Source organism: Pelophylax lessonae, assembly GCF_965119305.1.
Source record: "Pelophylax lessonae genome assembly, chromosome: 2".
NCBI lineage: Eukaryota > Metazoa > Chordata > Amphibia > Anura > Ranidae > Pelophylax > Pelophylax lessonae.
Window position 1 is genome coordinate 725,742,445 of NC_138769.1, and position 24,854 is coordinate 725,767,298.

Below are 24,854 nucleotides of genomic sequence, written 5' to 3' on the forward strand. Positions count from 1 at the left end.
CACCTTTTCCAAATTCTATAAGGTGGATGTTCTGGCATCAGCTGATGCCTCCTTTGGCCGCAAAGTTCTCAGTGCGGCTGTGCCATGAAGGACCCTTGTGTTTTTTTGTGGGTCCCTGGCTGTTGGGGTGTTATCTTCTGGGTTATTTGCGTTCCTGGGCTGTTGCTCCTGTTGAGTTTGTTTTCTGTTGCCCAGATGGTCCTCTTACTGTGCGTGTAAGGTTCCTTTCTCTAATGTGGGTACTGCGTTGCCTTTTCTGCGGTTGCGTCTCCCACCCCTCATGTCTACACTGCTTTGGGACATCCCAATAGTGATGACTTAGAGGAGGCGGCGACTGTCGGAGGACGTAAGAAAACTGAATTTTTGTAAAATCTTACCTATAAAATTCCTTTCTCTGAGTCCTCCGACAGTTGCCGCCCCCGCCCTTCTTTTGGGGTTTTCTTGTACACTTACTGCTATGCTACCAAACTGAGTTGGGAGTGATCACTGCAGGGGGGTATTGACCATTGGGACAGCCCCCCTGGGTGTGTCTATGCAAATGATTTTGTTCTTTTGACTAAGTCTTATGCCTAGCTTATCCTGCGGAGCAGAAGTCAATACCCAATAGTGATGACTTGGAGGAGGCGGCGACTGTCGGAGGACTCAGTGAAAGGAATTTTACAAAAATTCCGTTTTTACACACTGCGCAGGATTATCCCCTTAGGTTCCACCGTCAGTATACCAAGCATGCTTTTCTGCAGACACAGACTGATTTTACTAGTGTGGGTTTAATAACACTTTAATGTTACTTCTGTATGTCAGCTTCCTTTATGAATAATGAATCTGCACCACTGACCCGAGGAAGCCACAGATCTTACTAATTGGCAGACCTTTTTTCAATTTTATGGCAACAAATCAGAAAACACATTTGTTGTTAGCCGTTTGCCTGGAGTTCAGTTTTAGGTAGAGAAGCTCAGCTGTTTCCTTTTGTTTTTAATTGGCTTTGTAGAATGCCTAGATTGAGTATGTGCCTGTATATGTTTTGTGTTTTTACGAAAAGCACTTCTATGGCTTCTTCCCTTCAGGTATGACTTCTTCATCATCAGCCAGTCTGTGCGACAAGGCGCTGTGTCCCCAACACACTACAATGTTGTGTATGACAACGGAGGTCTGAAGCCAGATCATATGCAGCGACTGACTTACAAGCTCTGCCACCAGTACTACAACTGGCCTGTATGTATGACGGAAGCTAATTTTTTAAAGTTGAATTAAAGTATAATTTCTCTTCTGTTCACTGGAAGATACAGTTGTGCTTTAGATCATTCCCTACTGGGTGTAATGCTACCCAGGATGCTGGGTACAAATGATGTTTGATGGCTGTCCCTGCAGGCATAATCCCACACACTGCTAACATTTTGTTTCTGCCTAGTTTTAGGAATTGAACCTAGCTCCCTGCTGGGACTTCGGTTTTGGCTTTTAACAGGGAAATTTGTGTTAGTTGTTATTTTTTTACACAATTTAGTTCCTGACAGACCAAGATCCAGAGGAAGGAACAAGCAACAGCCGGCTGTGGTTTCGCACTGGATAATCTAGATCCTTTAGGTCTCCCAGCCTGGCCAACGAGCATGAGCAGGTTATAGTCCAGCACTAGGCCTCGCCACGACTGTGGCCCCGACGGATGGGGACGGGCCTGCGGGTGGACCGTCTCGCTGGGACACGATCTGGAACGCCCTGAGTCGCAGCTTTCCCCTGTCTGACAGCACCCCCATCCCGGGTGGGAGGTGTTCTGTTTCTATGTGATGCCCACCTGATATCGTGGTATGGTGAGAAGATTGTCCCCCCAAAACCTCTGACGGTCTTGGGGTGGACGTGGGCCCCTTCTTAGGATGGTCGGACCCCCGGGTTCTCTTCCAATCCCCCAGCTCCTCTAACAGTCAGGTGGTCTTTTGGCCCCCATCCTACCTCCATGCCCCCCCCCCCCCTCCCGGGATTGGATAGAAGCTGGCTTTGCCACTGGCTCTAGTAAGTTGGGGATGGATGTTGTTTTTGCTGACCGGATCGCACTGGTAGTCTTGATCAAGTTCCTGGCCCTCTGGGGATTAGTGACTGGGGCAGAGATGTCTAATAGGTCTGCGCCCACGCGCTTCGGGTGCTCTGCAGTGAGAATGATTCCTTTTTTTACTGCACATGCAAGGGCGCTGGTGGATGCACTGATTGTATCAGGGCAGAAAATTTAACATGGGGGGTGCTCGTTTCCTCGGGACCCCGAAGATCCCCTTAAGGCAGAATAGATCGCCTACTGTGACAAAATTGTCGCGCGTCAGGGGCGTTGTTCTAAACGCAATAATGGTAACAACTCGGTGTGGCTTAAAAGCTGGTCTGCAGATCAGGCTTCTAAAAAGGTTCCACAGATCTCCCCGTTTACGGGGCACCGTCTATTTGTAACGCTCCTGCGTTTCTTATATGGTGTGGATTTTCAGCTGCAGAAATAGATCCACGTCAGTAGTCATGTAAGAGATATGCTGAATCTATCGCCTTCTGACGGGGCCTGAGCCCTCCGCCCGACCCCTGTTTCTCACCCGCTGGGAACGAGACCTGGGCCTTTCCTTCTCCGACCACCAGGTGGATCGTATTTTCTTTTTTACGTATAAGACGTCCACCTGTTCCAAATATCAGGAAGCGGGCTACAAATTGTTGACCAGGTGGTATTACACCCCGGCCAGGTTACACAGAATATTCCCTTCTTGTTCTGATCTCTGCTGGAGATGTGGGGAGGAGGTGGGCTCTCTTCTCCACATTTTCTGGTCCTGCAACCGTTTACAGCCCTTTTGGGCGGAGGTCTTGCGCATTGCCCAAAAGTTCACAGACCATGCTCTTACTTTAGACCCTGCTCTCATCCTCCTTCACCACAACAGTTTCCCACGAGCATCCTACAGGAACTCCATCTTGCCGTTCCTCTTTACGGCGGCTAAAAGTTGTATCCCTCTTCTATGGAAGCAGTCGCAGCCTCCCACGGTGGCTATGTGGCTGCGGAAAGTGGCCAGTATCAATGAGATGGAAGATCTTGTGGCTACCGAACGGGGCACGAGGGAGAAGTTCCTCAAAAGATGGTACTACTGGCATGAATTCAGCTTTTCCGCAGAATACAAGGACTTGGTGGTCTAGCTTGATATCTGCGGACTGGGTGGTCATCTCTCTCCTTATCCTTCCCTCCCCCCAGTCCCCCCCCCTTTCTTTTCCCCCCCTTTTTATTTCTACCACCCCCCTCTACTGTCACTGCCTTTTTCCCTCTCACCCTGTGGGTTTGTCCCACCTTCTCAGTAAAAAGAAATGGGAGAGGCGGGAGTATAGGATTTGCTACACTTTTTCTTTTATTTATCGGTCTCTTCTTACGGGCACTCGTACCTGGGTCCTCCCTGATAGACTGCGGGGGGGTTGGGCCTGCTGGGGTGTTTCCTCCTCGCCTCCGTATCCCGGCCACATAGGAGATGCCGGTGGGGGGGCCTCTCTGGGGGCCTGGCCTTCCGTGGCACCTTGATGTGATGTCTTCTTCCACTGCTCTCCTGTTCTGACGTTGTATATTATGTGTTTGCTAGCACTCATTCTGGATCTGAGTTGTGTCTGGAACTGTGTATATGATCCTGTATTGTTGATCTTGACTCCAATGTATGCCTTTTCCTCTCCCAATAAACGTTGAATTTAAAAAAAAAAAAAAGAGATATGCTGAGATACCATTCCCAACCTCAATGACTCATCATGTGTGGAAGGTCTTATTTCAGCCAGTAAATACACACAGTTAGCAAGCTGGTTCCTAGAATGACTTTATGTATGTGGTAACACAATGATGAAGGTTGAGGGATAGGTTGAGTGGAGGTGATAGGTGATAGACACTTGAAGGTGAGACCGTAGCAGATGGATGCAGGAAGGTTTAGCAATGTTGTATGATAGCAGATGATAGAATAGCAGGTGGACATACAAAAGAGATCAACCCAGTGCAGAAAAGTAGCAGTAGTCTCAAGAGCTAGCAATCTAGTTTATGCAGATGTAATAAACAGTCTTTACTATGCAGAGCTAGATAGTGTAAGCTTAGTATAAGTTTATAGAGAATTCCCCTGCGGGGTACTTAGCACTATTAGCGATACAGCCGAAGGGTGGTTCAGGAGAGGCGGATGATCCAGGAGCGGGATAAAGGGATCAGCGCGGCGAGGTTCCGTCAGCGAGGTGAGCTTGCAAGCATGGAAGCTTCAAGCAAGGTTAGCATCCAAGTAAGGGTGTTTGAACGAACACATGTGAGTGAGAACCGACGCCTTAAATAGCCATCTAGTCCGGCGCTGAGTGATGACAGCTCCAGTCTTAAAGGTGTATGTGCACCTTTCCAAAAGTAAATGGTAGGGCGCATACACTTGTGGAAAGTGTAATTTAGGGTACCAAAGGTACCGGAACATTACACTATTTGGGTCCTTGTTGGAATCCGCTAAGGCTAAAGTTACCATGTAATAGACGGGGCCCTTATTTTTCAGCACACAGCCTTTAGTACGCAGGAGCAAGGGGTGATTATTGCGGTTCCCTCTCGGTAACGTTTTCAGGGATTCTATTCAAACCGGTTTACTGTGCCCTGAAAAGAAGGCAAAGTACGTCCAATTCTGGACCTCAAGGTGAACCGAGGTACAGAAGTTTCAAATGGAATCTATTGGAATGGTAGTGGCGTCTCTACGCCAAGGAGACTTTTTGGCCTCTATAGATTTCAAGGATGCATATCTACGCGTCCCTATCCATGCTGGACACCAGCGTTTTCTTCGCTTCGCTGTAGGAGAGGAGCATTATCAATTTGTAGCATTACCATTTGCTCTCGCCTCCGCCCCCCAGGGTCTTTACCAAGGTGCTGGCTACGGTGTTGGCATTGCTGCGTCAACGGGGGATTTCGGTACTGAGATACCTTGACAATCTCCTATTGAGGGTGGACTCTCATTTAGCCCTGTTGGGCGACTTGGCGATCACTTTACAGACTCTGCAAGAGTTTGGTTGATACATCAATTTAAAAAAAAACTGCCCTGATACCTTCATTAGGACTGGATTATCTGGGCCTGGTTATGGATTCCGCTTTAGCGAGGGTCTTTCTTCCTCCGGACAAGCTGCACAAGTTAGAGGGGGCGATCCGTTTGCTGTTAGCAAGCAATCTGTTCTCTCTGTGGACTTGCATGTGGGCCTTGGGTCTGATGGTGTTAACCTTCGAGGCAGTTCCATTTGCTCAGTTCCACACGAGACCCTTACATATTGCTCCCCCGAGGAGATCCCTGCTACCTCTGTGGGATCTGAATTTGGTATTATCTGTTCTTCAAATCTTCCATTTAAGAACATTGGGGAGATTCCTCTGCTTGCCTTGTCTCAGAAGGTTGCCTTTTTGGTGGCTCTTACTTCTGCCCACAGAGTATCTAAATTGGCGGCGTTATCCTGCAGCTCACCTTATCTGGTGGTCCACAGAGATAGTGATACTCTGACCAAATCAGTCGTTTCTTCCTAAGGTGGTTTCTGATTTTCATTTGAATGAAGACATCGTGCTGCCTTCACTGTGTCCTAAGCCCTAGCATTCCAAGGAAATGGCATTGCATTCTTTGGCTGTGGTGCGGGCGATCAGGGTTTACCTGGAGGCCACTTAGTCTTTTAGAAAATCAGACGCTCTCTACATTCTTACCGAAGGACCTCAAAAAGGATTGACTGTCTGCTGCGACCATTTCCAGATGGATCAGGCAGCCGGTTGTTCAGGCTTATTCATTGAAGTGTCAGGTTCCTCCTTTCCCAGTGCAGGTGCTTTCTACTAGAGCGCTGAGTGCTTCTTGAGCTTTTCCCCATCAGGCGTCAGTGCTGCAAGTTTGCAAGGCGGCAACTTGGTCGTCTGTGCATACGTTCACAAAATTCTTTAAAGTAGATGTGTTGGCATCTTCGAATGCTTCCTTTGGCCGCAAGGTTTTGCAGGCTGCTGTTAGAATCTTTTGTTGTTTCTCTTTGATGGTGTATGTTTTTTCAAGGTGAGCTCCAGTTGTTCCTGGTTGAGCTTGTAAGAATATTTGATAATAATATCTCACGCTCGTACTTCATTATGTCAGAATATTTATACTGCTCTGAATATAACAGTGTCTATTTATGGTTAACAAGCAAAGATCTATGAGAAAGGAGAATCTTGACTTATTTCCACAAATCAATATGTAGTGAATTCTTTTTAATTGATTAATTTCTTTTTAAAAGCATATACCAATCTTAGTCAGTACAGTCTACAGTATGGAATATATATATATATATATATATATATATATATATATATATATAATATTTATTCACAAGACATGTAATCACAATATATGATCAAACTTAAAATGACACAAAAAGATAACTCTACATGAAATACTAACTTCAAAAAATTAAAGCGGTAGTATCCCGCTTTTTGACACTTTTACCTACAGGTAAGCCTATAATGAGGCTTACCTGTAGGTACAAATAATATCTCCTAAACCGGCATGGTTTAGGAGATATTTACAGTGCATGCAGCCGCTCTCGCGAGCGGCGCATGCGCTCTGAAGGTCCGGGTGGACCTTCAATTCATTTCCCGGGAGCTTGCCGGAAAATCACTCCCGCGCGCATGCGCGGGAGTGACGTCATCGCGGCTCCGGCCAATCATCACGCCGGAGCCGTCTCTTCCGGCCAATCACCGCGCCGGAGCCGCCGAACCCGGAAGAGATGGCGAGGGATCATGGCAGCGCCCGCAGCGATGTTCGGGGGTCCGTGTGGGGGCTTCGTTCTAAGGTAAGTTACACATAATGGGCTAGTATGCGATGCATACTAGCCCATTATGCCTTTTGTCTTGCAGTTTTTTTTTTTTTTCCCTAGGGTTTACAACCGCTTTAATGCAATGTGATGTTTAGCTCAATAATGAAAGTGAAACTGAAACAAAGTGAAAGCAAAACGAAAGCAAGATTACCATTTCTCCAGGTATAGCATAAACCATAGGTATGTGTTCTTTATAAACAGACCACAATTGTCTGCGAATCGCATTGCCGAAAGTCGTTCCATTGCAGATGGAGCGAGAATAAGCCATGCAAAACGGAAGACTAAATTCGCAATAATGCACTGAATCTGATATTAATAAAAATGTATAAAAACAAAAATCAGCTATTTAGAGAAAAATCTACTACGGTTTATACGGCTGGGATTGTAATCTTATTACCCTTAAATATGCAATATAAAACATATAAGGAAGGAAATAAGCAATATTGAATAAAGGCAAATAACATAGCCAGGCATATTTACCACACTTAAGATGGCTGCTAGCTTCAAATGGTCGTTACCAGAGTCCTAAGTTGGATGCCAGTGAGGGAGGAGTTTCGTTTGGCGTCCCTCAAAGTTTCAGATGAATGATGGAGCAAGATGAGAGTATGTCTGGATGAGTATATCGAGGGATGTAGTAGTGTGTGTGATGTATGTGTATTGTATGTTGGGCAAATGTAATGTAATGTGTCCTATCTCTCATCTGGGTTATTCCTTTATACGGTATGAACAAAGGGCTATAAGTTAAACCCAGAGGGATGAAATATCATCCCCATTGGTTGGGATATTCTATACCTTAACTGGTGAGGTCATAGACACACCTCTCTTGATAATTAACCCAATGTTTGTATAATAAAATTAAAGGATGATTTCTCTATATGTAAGAGTAATCATAAAAGCACAACATAAAACTTTGTCCATACTCTCAGTACATACATAAATGTCCATCTATCCCCATCATTCACCCTGGCAAGTAATGCCATTTTAACAATTATATTTTTAATACAATATAATATTCCTACATTGGAAATATCAAATTATCCCAAGACTGCATTTGGTATTTCGTCTAAAGAGGGCAGTATTATACCGTTCATTAGATTTTTTATGTAACAATAATTAGAAACAATTACCACTATTCTTATCTGATGACCTCTGGCTAGTGAAAGTCCATTAATTATTTGACCATGCCATATCCTGTCACACACTTCAGACATTTGGTCTGGATTGTAAGATGTATAGTGGTCGTAAAAACTTAACCACAAACTTCTCTGAAATTAGGTAATTAGTATTCACTCTTAAGTCTAAATAAGATTTGTTATTTAACAAGAATATAAACCCAACATGTGATAGACAAACAATTTCGAAATATATATGTATATGCCCTACATAATATAATGACATAATTATGGCTAATATCTTCTCACACATAATAATGTATCTTTAAAAACTTACATAGTTCATTTTAAATGTCTGCTAGAGTATACTGGGGTATTGTCCATTGTTAAATATATACAGACAGACTGGCACTACCATTATGTCTTATCTGAAAAGGTGTCTATGTAAATCTTATTTACGATCTTAAAAGAAATACAAAGACCTCTGTTGAAACTCTATTCTCTCTTGTAAGCTTGTAAGAGACATTTTGCAAATGAACATATATGAACTTTCATTCACCTTAAACAAAATGGACGCTGTACAGTCCAGAATCTTATATGCATAAGATGAGACATACTTGGCTTTTTAAATCCATTTTTTTTTTTTACCTATTATTATTTTAATCACCCCCAATAATCCCGACAAGCTCCATGTTACCTGATTGGTTATGTTTAGCCTTTGGGGAATTACGTCGTCTTGCTTTGCGATTATACTGCTTTGGGACATCCCATTGGTCTAAAGAAGATGGAGCTGCGTCTGTCGAACGATAGAGAAAACTGGATTTTTGTAAGAACTTACCGAAAAATCCTTTTCTCCAAAGTTCGACAGACGCAGCACCCGCCCTTCTACTTCTGAGTGAATGGGTTTTTTTTGTATTCTAAACACTGCTTGCAACTAAACTGTTTGCTGATAGCAGAGTGTGTGGGATTATGCCTGCAGGGACAGCCCCATAGGCATGGTTAAACTTTTTTCCTGCCTAATGCCTATTACTAATTGGATGAGCATAACCCATTGGTCTAAAGATGATGGAGCTGCGTCTGTCTAAATACGGAGAAAAGGATTTTACGGTAAGTTCTTACAAAAATCCAGTTTCTCTTACGTCCTCCCACAGTCACCGCCCATTCACAGTCTTCACTAATGGGGCACTGCTTCCTCTCCGCAGGAGTCTCTAGGCATAAGACTTGTAAAAGAACAATTCATCTACATAGTCACACCCATGGGGGCTGTCCTTCTAGTTCAATACCCCCCTGCAATAGCCATCCCAACTGAGTTTTGTCTTCTGCCTAGCTTAGGAGTGGATAGGCTTCCCTGTGCTGAGGCTACAGTCTCAACCTTCTTCTTTTCTCTTATGATTTATTTTCTGAAAATGTAATTTTTTCTTTACATTGCAAGCTGTTTATTTTATCAGCGCTAGTTAGTTGGATCTTCGGATGAAGACGGCGTTTGCGGAGCTGGGAATCGGACTGACCGTCCTGGTCCTCCAGGACTGAGGGTCAGATGGAATCCCAGCCTGCCATCAAGCGTTTCGCAGGCTATGTGTTCGCCCTGGCCTCGCAAACGACCCATCCCTGTCCTCAGGGATGCAGCCATGTGAGGTGGCTACCTCACTGGACACAGCATAGGTTCGTCCATGTGCTACTAGTGTACGCCATCGGGTACAGGTAAGTACATTCTGTGTGGGGCCTCTGTCTGGGGTCGGCAGTCCTGTGTGTCTGTGGTGTCCCCTATGTCTGTGCATTTTGGGCTCCTTGTTCCCAGTCCCTGCGGGGGTTTTATTCTCTCACAGCAGCGCTGTGTGGGGTTTTGGGGGTCCCTCTCCTAATGTCACTTTAGGGTGCTTGGAGGTGCAGACACATGCGGCGACCTCTGCGGGGTTAAAAACCGCCGGTCCGCCATTTTAAGTGTGGGCAGCATGTCTGGCTTCACTATGGTTGTTTATACAGCATGCTATGTAGTGTGTTTTGGCGCCATCTTGCGTGTGGCAAACGATCGTTCCTAACACATGTCGGCGGCCATCTAGCCGAAGCCTCCCATTAGTTTCAATAGGCATCCATTTTCCCTTGGTCTGCAGCCTCAGTTCAGCCTCCAGCGGTGACATCACTTCCTTCTTTCTAACAGAGCCGACCGAAGGAGCTGGTAAAACATTTGTGGGGTTCTGTCATGCTGTTCCTTTCCTACTTTGTGCAAACTTCCTGGTCAGTTTTGTCTCTGCGGGAGGTCTGTGTCTCACAGTCCTTATAGCGGTGTGCTTCGGGGGTCCGCCAAGCTCTTAAAGGGCCAGTACAAAAGAAAAAAAAAAACTTTTATTTCTGCTATGGAATCCCAGGACAGCAAATTCCCTCCAGCTTTGTGGGGGATTCAGGTTCCTCTGAATCCTCTAACCTGACTAATTTGACTGCTGTTGTGGCAACTTTGGTCTCAAAAATGGATGTGCTAATGACTGAACGTGCTGCTAGGAAAAGGCATAGGATTCTTTTTCTTCTGATTCTCAGTGTGACATGGTTGCTGTAGGTATCGTGGCCCTTTCGGGGTCTCGCTCTTCTCTGGACCCGCAAGAGTCTGAGGGGGAGGCGGAGGTTGCAGGGGTGGATGATTCCCCCCCTGGGTCACCCGAGGAACGCGCAGCTATGGATGCGTTGATTCTTGCCGTAAAGCAAACACTACATTTGGAGGATGAGCCCACTCCTCCGGGCGTTGTGTCCTCTTTTGGTACACACAGGACCGGGTCGCAAGACGGCACAGGTTTTTCCTTGCCCCGCAGTTTCACCATAAGGTGAATGAGCTATGGCGTAATTTAAAACACACCTTCGTGGTGCCTAAGAAGTTTCAACTTCTCTACCCTTTTGCGGCTACTACGGTTGCGCGCTGGTGTGTGCCTCCTCAAGTGGATCACACGGTAGCCAGATTGAACAAAGCTACCCTGGTCCCCACGAGGACTCTCCGGTATTTAGGGACCCTACTGATAGGAGACTGGAATCTCTTGCCCGGCATTCCTATATGGTGGCGGATTCCATGCTCAAGCCTATTTTTGCCTCTGTAATGGTGGCTCAGGCTGTGGCGGATTGGACCAAGGTGCTCAAACGCACCCTCGTGGCTGACTCTGCCCCTCCCACTACAGTGGAGATGGTGGATCAGATTTATCAAGGGGTTATCATGTATTTGTGCAATGAGGCCCTTTTGGCGATACGCCTGTCCAGTGTCGCAGTGATTAACCGTCGCCTAATCTGGTTAAAAAGCTGGTCGGCCGAAATCCAGGAAGACGGTGGGTAATATCCCCTGTGCGGGGTCTCGCCTTTTTGGGGAATCCCTGGATGAATTGGTTAAAGGAGTCACTGGGGAAAGAACCTTAAGGGATAATTTTTCCGCGGTAAGCGGGGCTCCTCCTTTAAACCTAATCAGGGGTCCTTTCGTGCTTTCAAGGCGCAGAACAAGGGAAAACCCTTGAAAGGCCAAGGTGGCCAGAAAAAGCCCTTCGGCAAACAAAAATCCGGCCAAGCTGGGATGGCGGTTCAGTCCGCCTCTGCCTGAAGGGGCGCCCTCACCCGTTTAAGGGGTGGGGGGACGTTTGCGTGGTTTCCTCCAACCTTGGCTGCTCCGAATCACGGACAGGTGGGTTCAGGAAATCATTTGGTCAGGGTACAAGATCGAATTTCTTTCAAGGCCGGCAAACAGATTCTTTACCTCAAATCTTCATTTGACCCCAGGGCGGTTGCAGGACCTGCATCAGGCGGTGCAGGATCTCCTTGCCCAGGGTGTTGTTGACGACCGGGTGCCTCATCGGGACAGGTTTCGGGGGTTTTATTCGAATCTGTTCACCGTGCCCAGAAAGGATGGCAAAGCGCATCCGATTCTGAACTTAAAAGCTCTGAACCGCTTTGTGCGCGTTTGAAAATTCTGCATGGAATCACTCTGCTCGGTGGTGGCCTCCCTGAATCCGGGGGAGTTCCCTGCCTCTATAGACCTGAAGGGTGCGTATCTGCACATCCCCATTTTCGAGGGTCATCAGAGGTACCTCCGATTTGCTATCGCGGAGGATCATTACCAGTTTGTGGCGTTGCCTTTCGTTCTCGCTTCGGCTCCAAGGGTCTTCACCAAAGTGTTGGCGCCTGTTCTGGGCCTGTTGCGGGCACAGGGCATTGTGGTCTTAGGTTATCTGGACAATCTCCTGTTAACCACTTTACCACCGGAGGATTTTGCTGTCTTCCGTCCAGGCCACTTTTTGCGATTCGGCGCTGTGCGACTTCAACTGACAATTGCGCGGTCATGCAACGCCGTACCCAAACAAAATTTACGTCCTTTTTTTCCCACAAACAGAGCTTTCTTTTGGTGGTATTTGATCACCTGTGCGATTTTTACTTTTTGCGCTATAAACAAAAAAATAGCGTTTATTTTGAAAAAATAACATTTTTCACATTTTTTTTTATATGAAATTCCCCCCCAAAAAAATGTAAAAATCAAATTTTTTTAAAATTTTTGGCCAATTTGTTTTCTGCTACCTATGTTTGGTAAAAAAAATCACGATAAGCGTATTTTGATTGGTTTGCGCAAAAGTTATTGCGTTTACTAACTACGGGAAAGATTTCTGTCATTTTTGGTGGGTTTTTTTTTAACGCGTAATGGCGGCGATCTGCGATTTTTTTTTTTTTTTTTTGCGGGACTGCGACATTGCGGCGGACAGATCGGACCCTTGACTGACATTTTTGACACTTTTGGGGGTACCAGTGACATTACTGCAGTAATCAGTGCTATATATATGCACTGTTACTGTAAAAATGACACTGGCAGTGAAGGGGTTAATTTTATTGGAGAGGGAGGGGTTAATTGAACACTCCGATCTGTCACTCCCTGTCACTATGGAGATCCGCCCGCTGTGTTTACACACAGCGGGCGGATCTCCAGACTCGATCCCCGACGATCGGGTAAGAGCAGCGGCGATCGCCGCTGCTCCTCCCCTGGCCCGACTCCCGCTGTGAAGGAAAACGAGCGCCGCCTACAGGGGGAGGAGTCCAGCGACGTAGGTCTACGTCGCTGGACGGGGTCGTGGCAAAGTGCCGCAGTAGCCTCCATGTGAGCGGAGGTAAAGTGGTTAAGATTGAGTTCCAATCAGAGCCTGTTGCGCGATCTGTCCACTACGGTCCAGACGATCCAGGAGTTCGGTTGGTCAATTTAACATTTAGAAGTCGACCTTGTCGCCTTCGGTTCGTCTCCCGTATCTGCGAATGGTTCTGGACTCTGCTCAAGCAAAGGTGTTCTTACCGGAGGACAAGCTCCGGACCCTACAGGACGAGGTCAGGTCCCTCAGGGACAACGAATCCTCGTAGCTCCGGACCTGTATGTGGTCCCTGGGATTGATGGTGTCGGCCTTCGAGGCGATACCGTTTTCACAGTTTCACACACACGCTCTCCTAGCGGAGATCCTCGCCAGGTGGGACAGACTGCCTCAGACCTTGGACCTGAGGGTGTCTGAGTCGCCAGACCAGAATGGATCTATTGTGGTGGCTTCAGTCCCCGGCTGTGTCGGACGGAAAATCCTTCTGGCTAATTCTGTGGACGGTGATAACCACGGATGCCAGCCTGTCGGGCTGGGGTGGCGTTCTGGGCAACCTGTCTACCCAGGGCACTTGGTCGGGGGAGGAATCCTCCCTCCCGATAAACATTTTGCAATTGAGACCGATCAGGCTGTCCCTGCTCCATTGGTCGTATCGTCTTCAGGGCCGTCCTGTACGGGTGCAGACGGACAATGCCAATGCGGTGGCTTACATCAATCACCAAGGGGAAACCAGGAGTGCCCGGACGGCCCAGGAGGTGACCGGTATCCTGTCTTGGGCCGAGACTCATGTCCCGGCGATATCGGCAGTTCACATTCCGGGTGTGGAGAATTGGCAGGCCGTCTATCTGAGCCGCCAGACCCTGGACCAGGGGGAATGGTCCCTACACCCGGAGGTGTTTCAGATGCTGTGTGCGAAGTGGGGATCTCCGGGTGTGGATCTGTTCGTGTCTCGGCTAAACCACAAGGTGGAAAGGTTCGTGGCAAGAACGCGCGATCCTCTGGCAGACGCCTCGGATGCGCTGGTGGTTCATTGGCATCAGTATCATCTGATGTATGCCCTTCCTCCAATTCAGTTGTTGTCCAGGTTCCTTCGCAGGTTGGCATCTGAACAATCACTGGTGATTCTGGTAGCGCTGGACTGGTCTCGCCGGTCCTTGTACGCGGACATCGTTCACCTGGCCGTAGAGCCTCCGTGGCGGCTGCCAATGTGAAAAGATCTACTGTCTCAGGGACTGATCTTCCATCCTGCTTTACAGTCGCTGGCTTTAACGGCCTGGCTGTTGAAAGCCAGTTCCTGAGAGACAGGGGTCTCTCCTCAGAGGTCATTCCTACTTTGATCAAGGCTAGAAAAGCCTCTTCTGGTAAGATTTATTACCGTACGTGGAAAGCTTTTTTTGCCTGGTGTGAGTCCAGGGGTTTCTCTCCTCGTTCCTACTCGGTGGCGAGGATGTTGGCTTTCCTTTAGGCTGGTGTGGACCAGCGCCTTGCTTTGGCCACGATTAAGGGCCAGGTATCTGCGCTGGCTATTCTTTTCCAGCGCCCTGTGGCATCTAATTCCTTGATTCGCACCTTTATTCAAGGTGTGCGTCACTTGGCACCTCCTAGAAGGGAGCCCTTACCTCCATGGGATTTGAACTTGGTTCTGTCTGTGTTGCAGCGTTCCCCTTTTGACGGCGTTGTCTTGCCGTTCCCCTTACCTTGTGGTTCATAGGGATAAGGTGGTCTTGCGACCTAACCCATCCTTTCTTCCTAAGGTGGTGTCTGATTTTCACCTTAATGAGGACTGTGCAAAGCCTAAGCATCCTAAGGAGGTTGCATTGCATTCCTTGGATGTTGTCAGGGCGATCAGGGTTTACCTGTCGTCGACTGAATCCTTTCGGAAATCTGATTCTCTTTGTCCTTCCTGAGGGACCTCGGGAGGGTATGGCTGCGTCTGCAGCAACCATTGCCAAATGGATTGGGCAGACCATTGTACAAGCCTATTCGTTGCAGGAACGGGTTCCTCCCTTCCCTGTCAAGGTGCATTCTACCAGGTCGGTGAGTGCGTCCTGGGCCTTCCGGCATCAGGCTTCGGTGGCCCAGGTGTGCAAGTTTCCAAATTCTATAAAATTGATGTTCTGGCTGATGCCTCCTTTGGCCGTAAAGTTCTCTGTGTGGCAGTGCCATAGGGAACTCTGGTTTTGTACGGGTCCCTGGCTGTTGGGGTTGTTTTTCCCCTTGGTTATTTGTTTTCCTGGGTTGTTGCTCCTGTTGAGCCCTTTTTTTTGTTACCCAGAAGGCTGCCTTTCTGTTCATGTAAGGTTCCTTTCTCTGTGGGTACTGCGTTGCTTTTCTGAAGGTTGCGTTGCCACCCCTCATGTCTACACTGCTTTGGGACATCCCCATTAGTGAAGACTTTGTGAATGGGCGGCGACTTTCGGAGGACATAAGAGAAAACTGAATTTTTGTAAAATCTTACCGTAAAATTCCTTTCTCTGAGTCCTCCGACAGTCGCCGCCCCTCTTTTGGGGCGTTTTTCTACACTATTACTGCTTGAGACCAAACTGAGTTGGGATGGCTATTGCAGGGGGGTATTGGACTAGGACAGCCCCCATGGGTGTGACTATGTAGATGAATTGTTCTTTTACAAGTCTTATGCCTAGAAATTCCTGCGGAGATGAAGCAATACCCCATTAGTGAAGACTGTGTGAATGGGCGGCGACTGTCGGAGGACTCAGAGAAAGGAATTTTATGGTAAGATTTTACAAAAATTCAGTTTTTTCTTAATTCCTTTGGTTTCACTTTAAGCATGTTGCTGGGTTTGCGAACAAACAATATAAATTGTTAGTGTCCGGTTTACGCTATTGAGCACATACAGTTCCTTGCTTCATTCAGATTCGCCTGCGATAGCGGGGGGGGGGGGGGGTAGCCTGTTGAATTTTTGCTCCTGGGGAAACAAATGACCGATCAATCTCCGACTGTCCTGTCACAGTATCCCCCACAGATAAGCAGTGTCATGGCTGCATCCTGCACCTCCTCATGGTGGAGACTGATAAAACTCTTGTGGAAAGCAGTATGGTAAGCCAAGGGTTTCCCTAAATCTTCTCTCTTCGCTCTCTTCGGCTACCGAGTGTGCAGTGCCTCTCCCCTACCATAAGACTGACTATCCTACGCTGGATCCCTCCCCTACACAGACACCCAGTTAGCATGCTGCTTGACAATGCCACAGCTGTAGAGTAGAGATCTTTCCCAAGCCTGGCCCAACTGAGTGACATCAGCTGACTTTTTGCAGAGCGAACTGCACTCAACCCAAAAAAAAATACTGCCAAAATAGCTTTGGCTTCTTCCTCTATTTTGCAGAGCAGTTGAAGTATAGCCAAAAAAGCTTTGGTTTTTACTTCTCATTTAACTGCTCCACAAAATAGAGGAAGAATGGATTCTGGTGAGCCTCATTGCTCCAAATTGGTCCGAGAGAACTTGGTACACAAACTGACTCCTGGTGGACAAGCCTTGGCCTCTACAAAATGGGCCAAACCTCCTACCACAGGGCCCTCTTCTCTTAAACGGTATAGCTGTTGAAATACAGGTCCTAAAGGTTAGCGGAATTTCTGACTCATTTTCACCTTATTCAAGGCAAGAAATCCACCTGTTAGGATCTACATTTTTAGGGCCTGCTTTGGCTGGTGAGAAAGTAGGCATCTCATTTCAGATTAATATTCTTTTACTTGCTTCCTGGCCTTCTCCAGTGTAGCCTGGGGAACATCTGGCTTGTAGTACTCTAAAGGGACAGGTTTTAGCCTTATCCATTCTTTTCTAAAAAAAAAAAAAACCTTTTGACTTTGCACAATCTTGTCAAGACCTTTTTTATGTAAGGAGTTGCTTTTTTTCCTTTTGAGTTGATTCAAGATATCTCATTTGGGGCTAGCACATGAAAGGTTGCCTTTCTGGTGGCCATTACTTCCATCAGCATCTCTCTGATGGACCTTTTTTGCAAGGAGCCTTTTCTTGTCTTTTATATGGGGAAAAGGGTGGTCCTGAGACCTGGGCCCCCCTCCTTCCCTAAGGTTGTCTTTTCCTCCCACCTCAGTGAGGACATTTTAGATAGGGTATAGGCCTTAGAAGGTATTAACAAATATCAAAGGTAAGGGCATTGTCCTGCCTTCCTAATGCTTTGCTCTGAAACATGCCAAGGAAACACCACTCCACTGCTTGAATGTAGTAAGAATCGTTGGGGTCTACCTAGTCACATCTTCCTTCAAAAGGCCCCAAGAAATTACAGTTTACTCCTTCAATGAAAATGTTCCTCCCTTCCTAATGATGGCCCATTTACCATATCTTTGTTGCTTGATGCTGAGCTACAGCAATGTGGAGGAGGGAGACTATACCCTCTGTTGCTCTACTGTATTGCTGATACTCTCTCCAACCAGTAGGGGGAGAGCAAAGTCAAACCAGCCCAAAGACTACAATGCAGAGTGTGGTAAATTATGGGAGTTGTAGTTTGAGATAGCAGACATGCAATGGGCCAGTAAACTTTTAACTACTGTAGCACCCTCCTAGTAAGGTGCTAGGTTCAAAGAATGATATGCTCCATCTGCCTATCAGGGGAGCTTGATCTATTAGTTTGCCTGTTGCATGTTCCCAGGTGTGATTCACTGGGTCTAAGGGAGTGTCCCCACTGCATCCAATAGGGGAGCCTGTTGGACAGTGGAGGAAACCTGGCCAGTGACACATTGGCCTTTGTTAGTCCCAGTGGGAGGGCACTCTTGCAGTGCATCCTGGGATTGCTCATAAAGGCCGGGGGTGACATGTGACAGGGCGTCTTTGGCCGGAAGCAGAGTCCCAGGAGGAGGCTGACAGCTTGTCTCTCCTGCTGTATGAGGAAGGTGGTCTTAGGCAGTCGGCCTAGTGAACCATGTGTGGAGCTGAGCTGCAGAAGATCCAGTGGAGCTGACAGTGGAGCGGCTGGCAGAGTCTTCTGGGGAAAAAACAGTGTCCGTGAGTACCAGGGTAACTTGCTAAAGGGGCATCCTGGGAAGGGGTACCACTCGAGTGAAGTCAGAGGATCAAGGGGCTAGCTCACACAGTGTCAGAGTAAGGGGGGTGCCGTGTAGAACCCTAAAGAATAGGGACAAAGGGGGTGCCAAGTAGGACCCTGAAGAGTGATTCACAATACAGTGCAGTTAATTAATCCTTCTTCACTATAGTGGCAAGGTAAAGCAGCGGCCTTGCCGCATTCAGCTAGTCAACTAAATAACTATGCACAATTGCTGGGACTTTCTGGAGTATCCCACTCATCCCTTCTCCTATCCCAGTTCTCAAATAAATCAACAAAAACTCAAAACCCCTGGACTGTTTTCTGACTGAGCCAAGCACTTAGAATATGCTATTTTGTCAAGTTGTTTCTATGGGTAACCCAGGGGACTCTGTAACCAGAAGCTCCCAAGGGATTAGTGCTACACTACAGTTCCCAAAAGTCACAAGCAAAGGGAGGGGTGAAATGTATTTATACTGGACGGCCCAGGAAAAGTCATGCTTCTGACGCAAGGGACTCATTGAGCATCTGCATACAGGGTTAGTTGCTGCCAGGCTGGATTGGAAGAGATTGGTTGGGAAGCCTAGGAGGAAAGGGAAGGAAATGCCCTCAGTGCACATTACAGACAGCTGTGCTCAAGCTGTACCTTTGCTGCACAGAGACTGGACAGACCTCTCACCCACAGATTCCCATCGCATGCCTTCGGGGGCATCTGAGAAAGAGAGCAGGGTGCCCCATCTCTACTACAAGCATCCAGCTGAATCGCAGGGACTGATGAGAGGGCTCATCGCCTACTATATACCTTGTTGGCAGGACATTAAGGATAAGTTCACCATGAACTACCCCAGCGCCGTGGTAGATAATTGAGAACTACAAGCCAACAGCCGCAAAGGCTGTCTGGACTTGTAGTTTTCCCATTCACAGATTACTATGAATAGATAAGGCCAGTCTCCAAAGTTGGCAAGTACACCCCAAGGTAGGTAGAAACCACCCAACGGTTGATTGCTCCAGCTCTAGAAATAATTGCAAGGAGAGTTTACCATTTTTGAGTCCACAAGAGCTAAAGGAAGCCAGCAGGTGACTGTGACCAACCGACACCATCTGTATATAGTAGGGCTCATCGCCTACTATATACCTTGTTGGCAGGACATTAAGGATAAGCTCACCTTTTAAAAAAAAATAATAAATGCACCTTTTTTTTGCAGGTAAAAAAAAATAGCATTTTACTATTTTTTGTTTTAGAAGCCTGGAATGCATTGCATTAAATGCAGGTCTCCTACAGACTGTCAGTGCAAGCTGACTGCTTGTACATCATACCGACATTGCAAGGAGATTTTACAATTTTTGAGTCCACAAGCGCTAAAGGAAATCAGTAGGTGACTGTGACCAACCGACACCATCTGTGATGTAGATATCACTTTTGGGTGACCTTTTAACACAAAATAATTATTTAACCACTTGCCGGAGGCCCGCCATTGCGACCATTGTTCTGGGCCGCCGTCTGCACTGTCGGTGGCGGCGTGTCCCTGGGACACAGCCCGTCACCGGCAGGGGGAAAACAGCCAATGGGCATGGCTGTTTCCCACGTGATCGGCTGTGATCTAATCACACAGCCGATCACAATAGAGGAGCCCAGAAGATGACCGCGCGATCGGGAGCGCGCAGCGCGGTCATCTCGGTGGCTCCGTGTTCCCAAGGAACACAGCTAGTCACCGGCAGTAGTAAACAGTCACTGACAGTGGCTGTTTACTATGTGATTGGCTGTGAATCCATTCACAGCCGATCACAAAATGTAAACACAGAGCAGTAACTCACTGTTACTAGCTCTTCTCCCCTCACACAGTTTCCAGTGTGAGGAGAACAGAGCCAGAAACAGTGAGTTACTGCTCTGTATACCTGTAAAAGCACAAAAATAAAGGTCCCCATACAGTCCTCAGCCCCCCCCCAATTGCACCTGTCACCCAACAGTCACCTCATCAGTGCCCAGAAATTGCCACCCATAAGGCTACGTTCACATGTGAGCGTAGCGATCGCGGGCAGAATCACCGCGATTCTGCCCGCGGTCCAGAAATCATTGTAAATCGCGGGACGCCTGTGTGTTGCCCGTGATTTGCAATAGCCCCCTAAACGCTGTGCGATGTTGCCGCGATTTCCGCCTGCCGAATCGCGGTAACATCGCGCAAACAACGCATGACGCCCAAAAAAGGTACAAGAGTTTGTTTGGGGCGTCATGCGTTGTTTGCTCCATGTTACCGCAATTCAGCAGGCGGAAATCGTGGCAACATCGCACAGCGTTTGGGGTGCTATTGCAAATCACGGGCAACGCACAGGCGCCCCGCGATTTGCAATGATTTCTGAATCGCGGCGATTCTGCCCACGATCGATAACGCTCACATGTGAACGTAGCCTAAAGTTCACCTGTCACCAGAGACTGACATCAGTACCGCCGTGCACCATCGCCCGTCACCTGTCACCCATCGGTGATCGTAACCTGTCACCCCATCAGTCATCGTCACCTGTCACCCCATCAGTCATCGTCACCTGCCACCCCATCAGTGATCGTTGCCTGCCACCCCATCAGTGATCGTCGCCTGCCACCCCATCAGTCATCGTCGCCTGTCACCCCATCAGTCATCGTCGCCTGTCACCCCATCAGTGATCTTCCGCAGTCACCCGTCGCACAGCCCATCACAGCCAGCATGTCAAAGGATGTACAGCAGCGAGGAGGCCCTTCAGGTCCTCTCCATGACTGATGAGAGCACCGGGGAGCTCTCATCAGTATCCGAATCCATACCCAAATCCGATTTGGAATTTGAAATCGCTAATAGTAGCGGATCGGAGATGGACTCGGACTATTCCTGTACACTTTGCTTTATAGAATGTATTTTGGGGTGCAATTTTTGCTATATACATGCAACCACCTAACGACTATATACGTCGGTCATTAAAAGCTAAATACTGGGGTTATGGCAGCAGATAGCTGCCATAACCCCAGTAATTTTTTTAAACGGCGGGCGGTTGGCTTTCAGATAAGGGTGGTCCCAGTGGTGGATTCACCGCGAAATTACCCTTACGGTGCAGGGGAAGAGGTGCCCCTCCTGCCGCGTCCCAGACGTTTTCCCAGCTTACTGGACCCGCCGGCAGCGGGGAAAACTATCCGGTCCCGGATCCTCAGAGATGGGAAGTAGAGTGAGGGCAAGATGGCCCTCACTCGACTCTATGGTCTTGGAGGATCGGAGCTACGTCAAAAGTCGGTTTAAAGGGCCGCTTTGTTTTGTTTTTATTTTTGTTTTTTTCAACAATTTTTTTTTTTTTTTAGTGTAGGTGTGAGGTCTTTTTGACCCCAGATCTCACAATAAATAGACCTGTCATGCCTATTTCAATTACAAGGGATGTTTACATTCCTTGTAATAGGAATAAAAATGATCAAAACTTTTTTTTTTTTTTTTTTAACTGTGTAAAAATAAAAAAAATAATAAATAGGAAAAAAAAATGAAAGCGCCCTGTCCCGTTAGCTCGCGCGCAGAAGCGAACGCATATGCAAGTCCCGCCCACATATGTAAACTGTGTTCAAACCACACATGTGAGATATCGCCGCGATCGTTCGAGCGAGAGCAATAATTTGAGCCCTAGACTTTCTCTGTAACTCTAAGCTAGTAACCTGTAGACATTTTTAAATGTTGCCTATGGGGATTTTTAAGTACCAATGTTTGGCGCCATTCTGTGAGCGTGCGGAATTTTGAAGCATGACATGTTGGGTATCTAATTACTCAGCGTAACATTATCTTTCACATTATGGAAAAAAATTTGGCTAAATTTACTGTTTTCTTAAATTTTAATTAGAAAAAGTGATTATTTTTCAAAAAAATTGGATTTGGAAGACTGCTGCGCAAATATGGTGTGATAAAAAATATTGCAACGATCTCCATTTTATTCTCTAGGGTCTCTGCTAAAAAATAAAATACATAATGTTTGGGGGTTCTAAGTAGTTTTCTAGCAAAAAAAAATTATTTTAGCTTGTAAACACCAAGTGTCAAAAATAGGCCCAGTCTTAAAAGTGGATAAATGGACAACTTTGTGTAAAGTGCTACTTGGATGTTGGGCCTCTGTATGTGGTTAGGCTGTGTAAAAGTGTTACACATGTGGTATCGCCATACTCAGGAGGAATAGCAGAATGTATCTTGGGGTGCAATTTTTGCTATGTACATGCTATGTGTTAAAAATATTGCATAAATGGACAGCTTTGTGTAAAAAAAAAAAAAAATGCTTTTTTATTTTCTTTCCACATTTTCCAAAAACTTGTGGAAAAAAAATGACATATTCAAAAGACTCATATGCCTCAAAAATTATACGTTGGGCTGTTTGCTTTCCAAAATGGGGTCATTTTATGGGGGTTTCCATTGTCCTAGTGCTCCAGGGCCTTCAAAAGTGTGATAGGTTGTCAGGAAATTATATGTGTAATTTATGCTCCTAGAATGCCGGACGGTGCTACTTGGATGTTGGGCCTCTGTATGTGGCCAGGCTTTGAAAAAGTCTCACACATGTGGTATCGCCATACTCAAGAGGAGTAGTAGAATGTGTTTTGGGGTGTAGTTGCAAGTATACATATGCTGTGTGAGAGAAATAACCTGTTAATACGTCAATTTGTAAAAAAAAAAAAATCTTCATTTTGCAAAGAATTGTGGGAAAAAAATTACAACTTCAAAAAACTCACCATGTCCCTTATTAAATATTAAATACCTTGGAATGTCTACTTTCCGAAAAGGGGTCATTTGGGGGGTATTTGTACTTTCCTGACTTTTTAGTGTCTCAAGAAATGAGATAGGCCTTCAGTACATCAGGTGTGATGAATTTTCAATGAAAGCACCATAGCTTGTGGACTCTATAACTTTCACAAAGACCAAATAATATACACTTATTTGGGTTATTTTTACCAAAGATAAGTAGCAGTATAAATTTTGGCCAAAATTTGTGAAGAAAAATTACTAATTTGCAAAATTTTATGACAGAAACAAAGAAAAATGCATTTTTTCACAATATTTTCAGTCTTTTTTTATTTATAGCACAAAAAATAAAAAACCCAGTAGGGATTAAATACCATCAAAAGAAAGCTCTATTTGTGTGAAGAAAAGGACACAAATTTTTTATGGGTACATTGTTGCATGACTGAGTAATTGTCATTCAAAGTGTGAGAGCGCTGAAAGCTGAAAATCGGTCTGGGCAGGAAGGGGGTGAAAGTGCACTGTAGGCAAGTGGTTAAAGACTATAATAAAACATGACCTTTTGCCCTCTTTCTTTTTCCAGGGAGTGATCAGAGTGCCAGCTCCATGCCAGTACGCCCACAAACTGGCCTTCCTGGTTGGCCAGAGCATTCACAAGGAGCCGCACAGTTCCCTGTCTAGCCTACTCTACTACCTGTAGCCAAGGGAAGAACACAAAAGCACCATTTGGCTCCAAACTTCAATTCCTGAAAAACGTCTCAGACAATCAGAAGTTCATATTTCTCAAAGTTGTTTCAGTTTGGTAGTTTGTATTTACTCTTAAAGCTGCTACTTACCCAGGGGGCACCCAGTATGAGGACTGAACTTTTGGTCTGCCTATGGAAGAGTTTCTTTCCAGTCTTACCTGCACTGATAAAATATAGAATCTCTCGTTGAACTCATACAACTGGGAAACATTACAAAGATTGTGTCCATCCATGGCCTGCAGCTGATATGTTCAGTGGTTTGTGGAAACCGCAGTAGTCAGGACAAGCCATGCAGACCACCCGCCATAGACTTTATTACCAACTTCTCCCACACTCTTAATCAAGTATGTACAGTATCTCACAAAAGTGAGTACACCCCTCACACTTTTTTGTTAATTTTTTTATTCTATCTTTTCATCTGACAACACTGAAGAAATGACTCTTGGCTACAATGTAATGTAGTGATTGTACAGCTTGTATAACAGTGTACATTTACCGTCCCCTCAAAATAACTCCACACACCGCAGTGGAACCTGTCCTGGTAAACCTCTGTATGGTCTTGGCCACCATGCTGCAGCTCAGTTCCAGGGTCTTGGCAATCTTTTTATAGCATAGGCCATCTTTATGTAGAGCAACAATTCTTTTTTCAGATCCTCTGAGTTCTTTGCCATGAGGTGCCATGTTGAACTTCCATTGACCAGTATGAGAGAGTGAGAGCAATAACATCAAACTCAACACACCTGCTCCCCATTCACACCTGAGACCTTGTAACACTGAGTCACATGACACCGGGGAGGGAAAATGGCTAATTGGGCCCAATTTGGACATTTTGACTTAGGGCTGTACTCAGCGTTTAGACATTAATGGCTGTGTGTTAAGTTATTTTGAGGGAACAGAAAATTTACACTGTTATACAAGATGTACACTCACTACTTAACATTGTAGCAACGTGTAATTTCTTCAGTGTTGTCACATGAAAAGCTATAATAAAATATTTACAAAAATGTGAGGGGAGTACTCACTTTTTGAGATACTGAAGGTGATTTGAAGTTGGGTTGCGCTTGTGGGCTTTTGTTGAGGCTGCTCCTTTTTCCACCCACCACAGACTATATCATTTTCTGCTGGTCACTGGAGGGCAATTTATAGCATAGACCTGCATCTATTATGCAGGCTCTGTTAGTGTGCATTTTTCTTTCTTGTTTTTTAATTGATGATAAACTTTGTTATACTATACCAGTGCGATTACTGTTTTTGTTTTCCAGTTGACAGTCTCCTAATGTGCATACTTTAGTTTAAAATCTGTTCATAGTATTAAATCCATTGACTCAGCATGACAACCCCCCCCCCCTCCCTTATCTACACCTTGGTCTCAC

The 24,854-nt window shown here is 46.2% G+C and overlaps 1 protein-coding gene across 1 annotated transcript in view; it reads left to right on the forward strand.

The window, feature by feature from the left end:
- Window positions 1-23,435, forward strand: part of LOC309545180 (piwi-like protein 1) — a gene marked incomplete at both ends in the record, with an annotated part of 240,850 nt that extends 217,415 nt beyond the window's left edge. Inside the window, 2 exons of the mRNA XM_082244318.1 lie at window positions 1,065-1,212; window positions 23,319-23,435. Of these exons, the coding sequence (XP_082100444.1) occupies window positions 1,065-1,212; window positions 23,319-23,435 (265 nt within the window). The remainder of the gene's footprint in view (window positions 1-1,064; window positions 1,213-23,318) is intronic.
- Window positions 23,436-24,854: the final 1,419 nt, after the last annotated feature.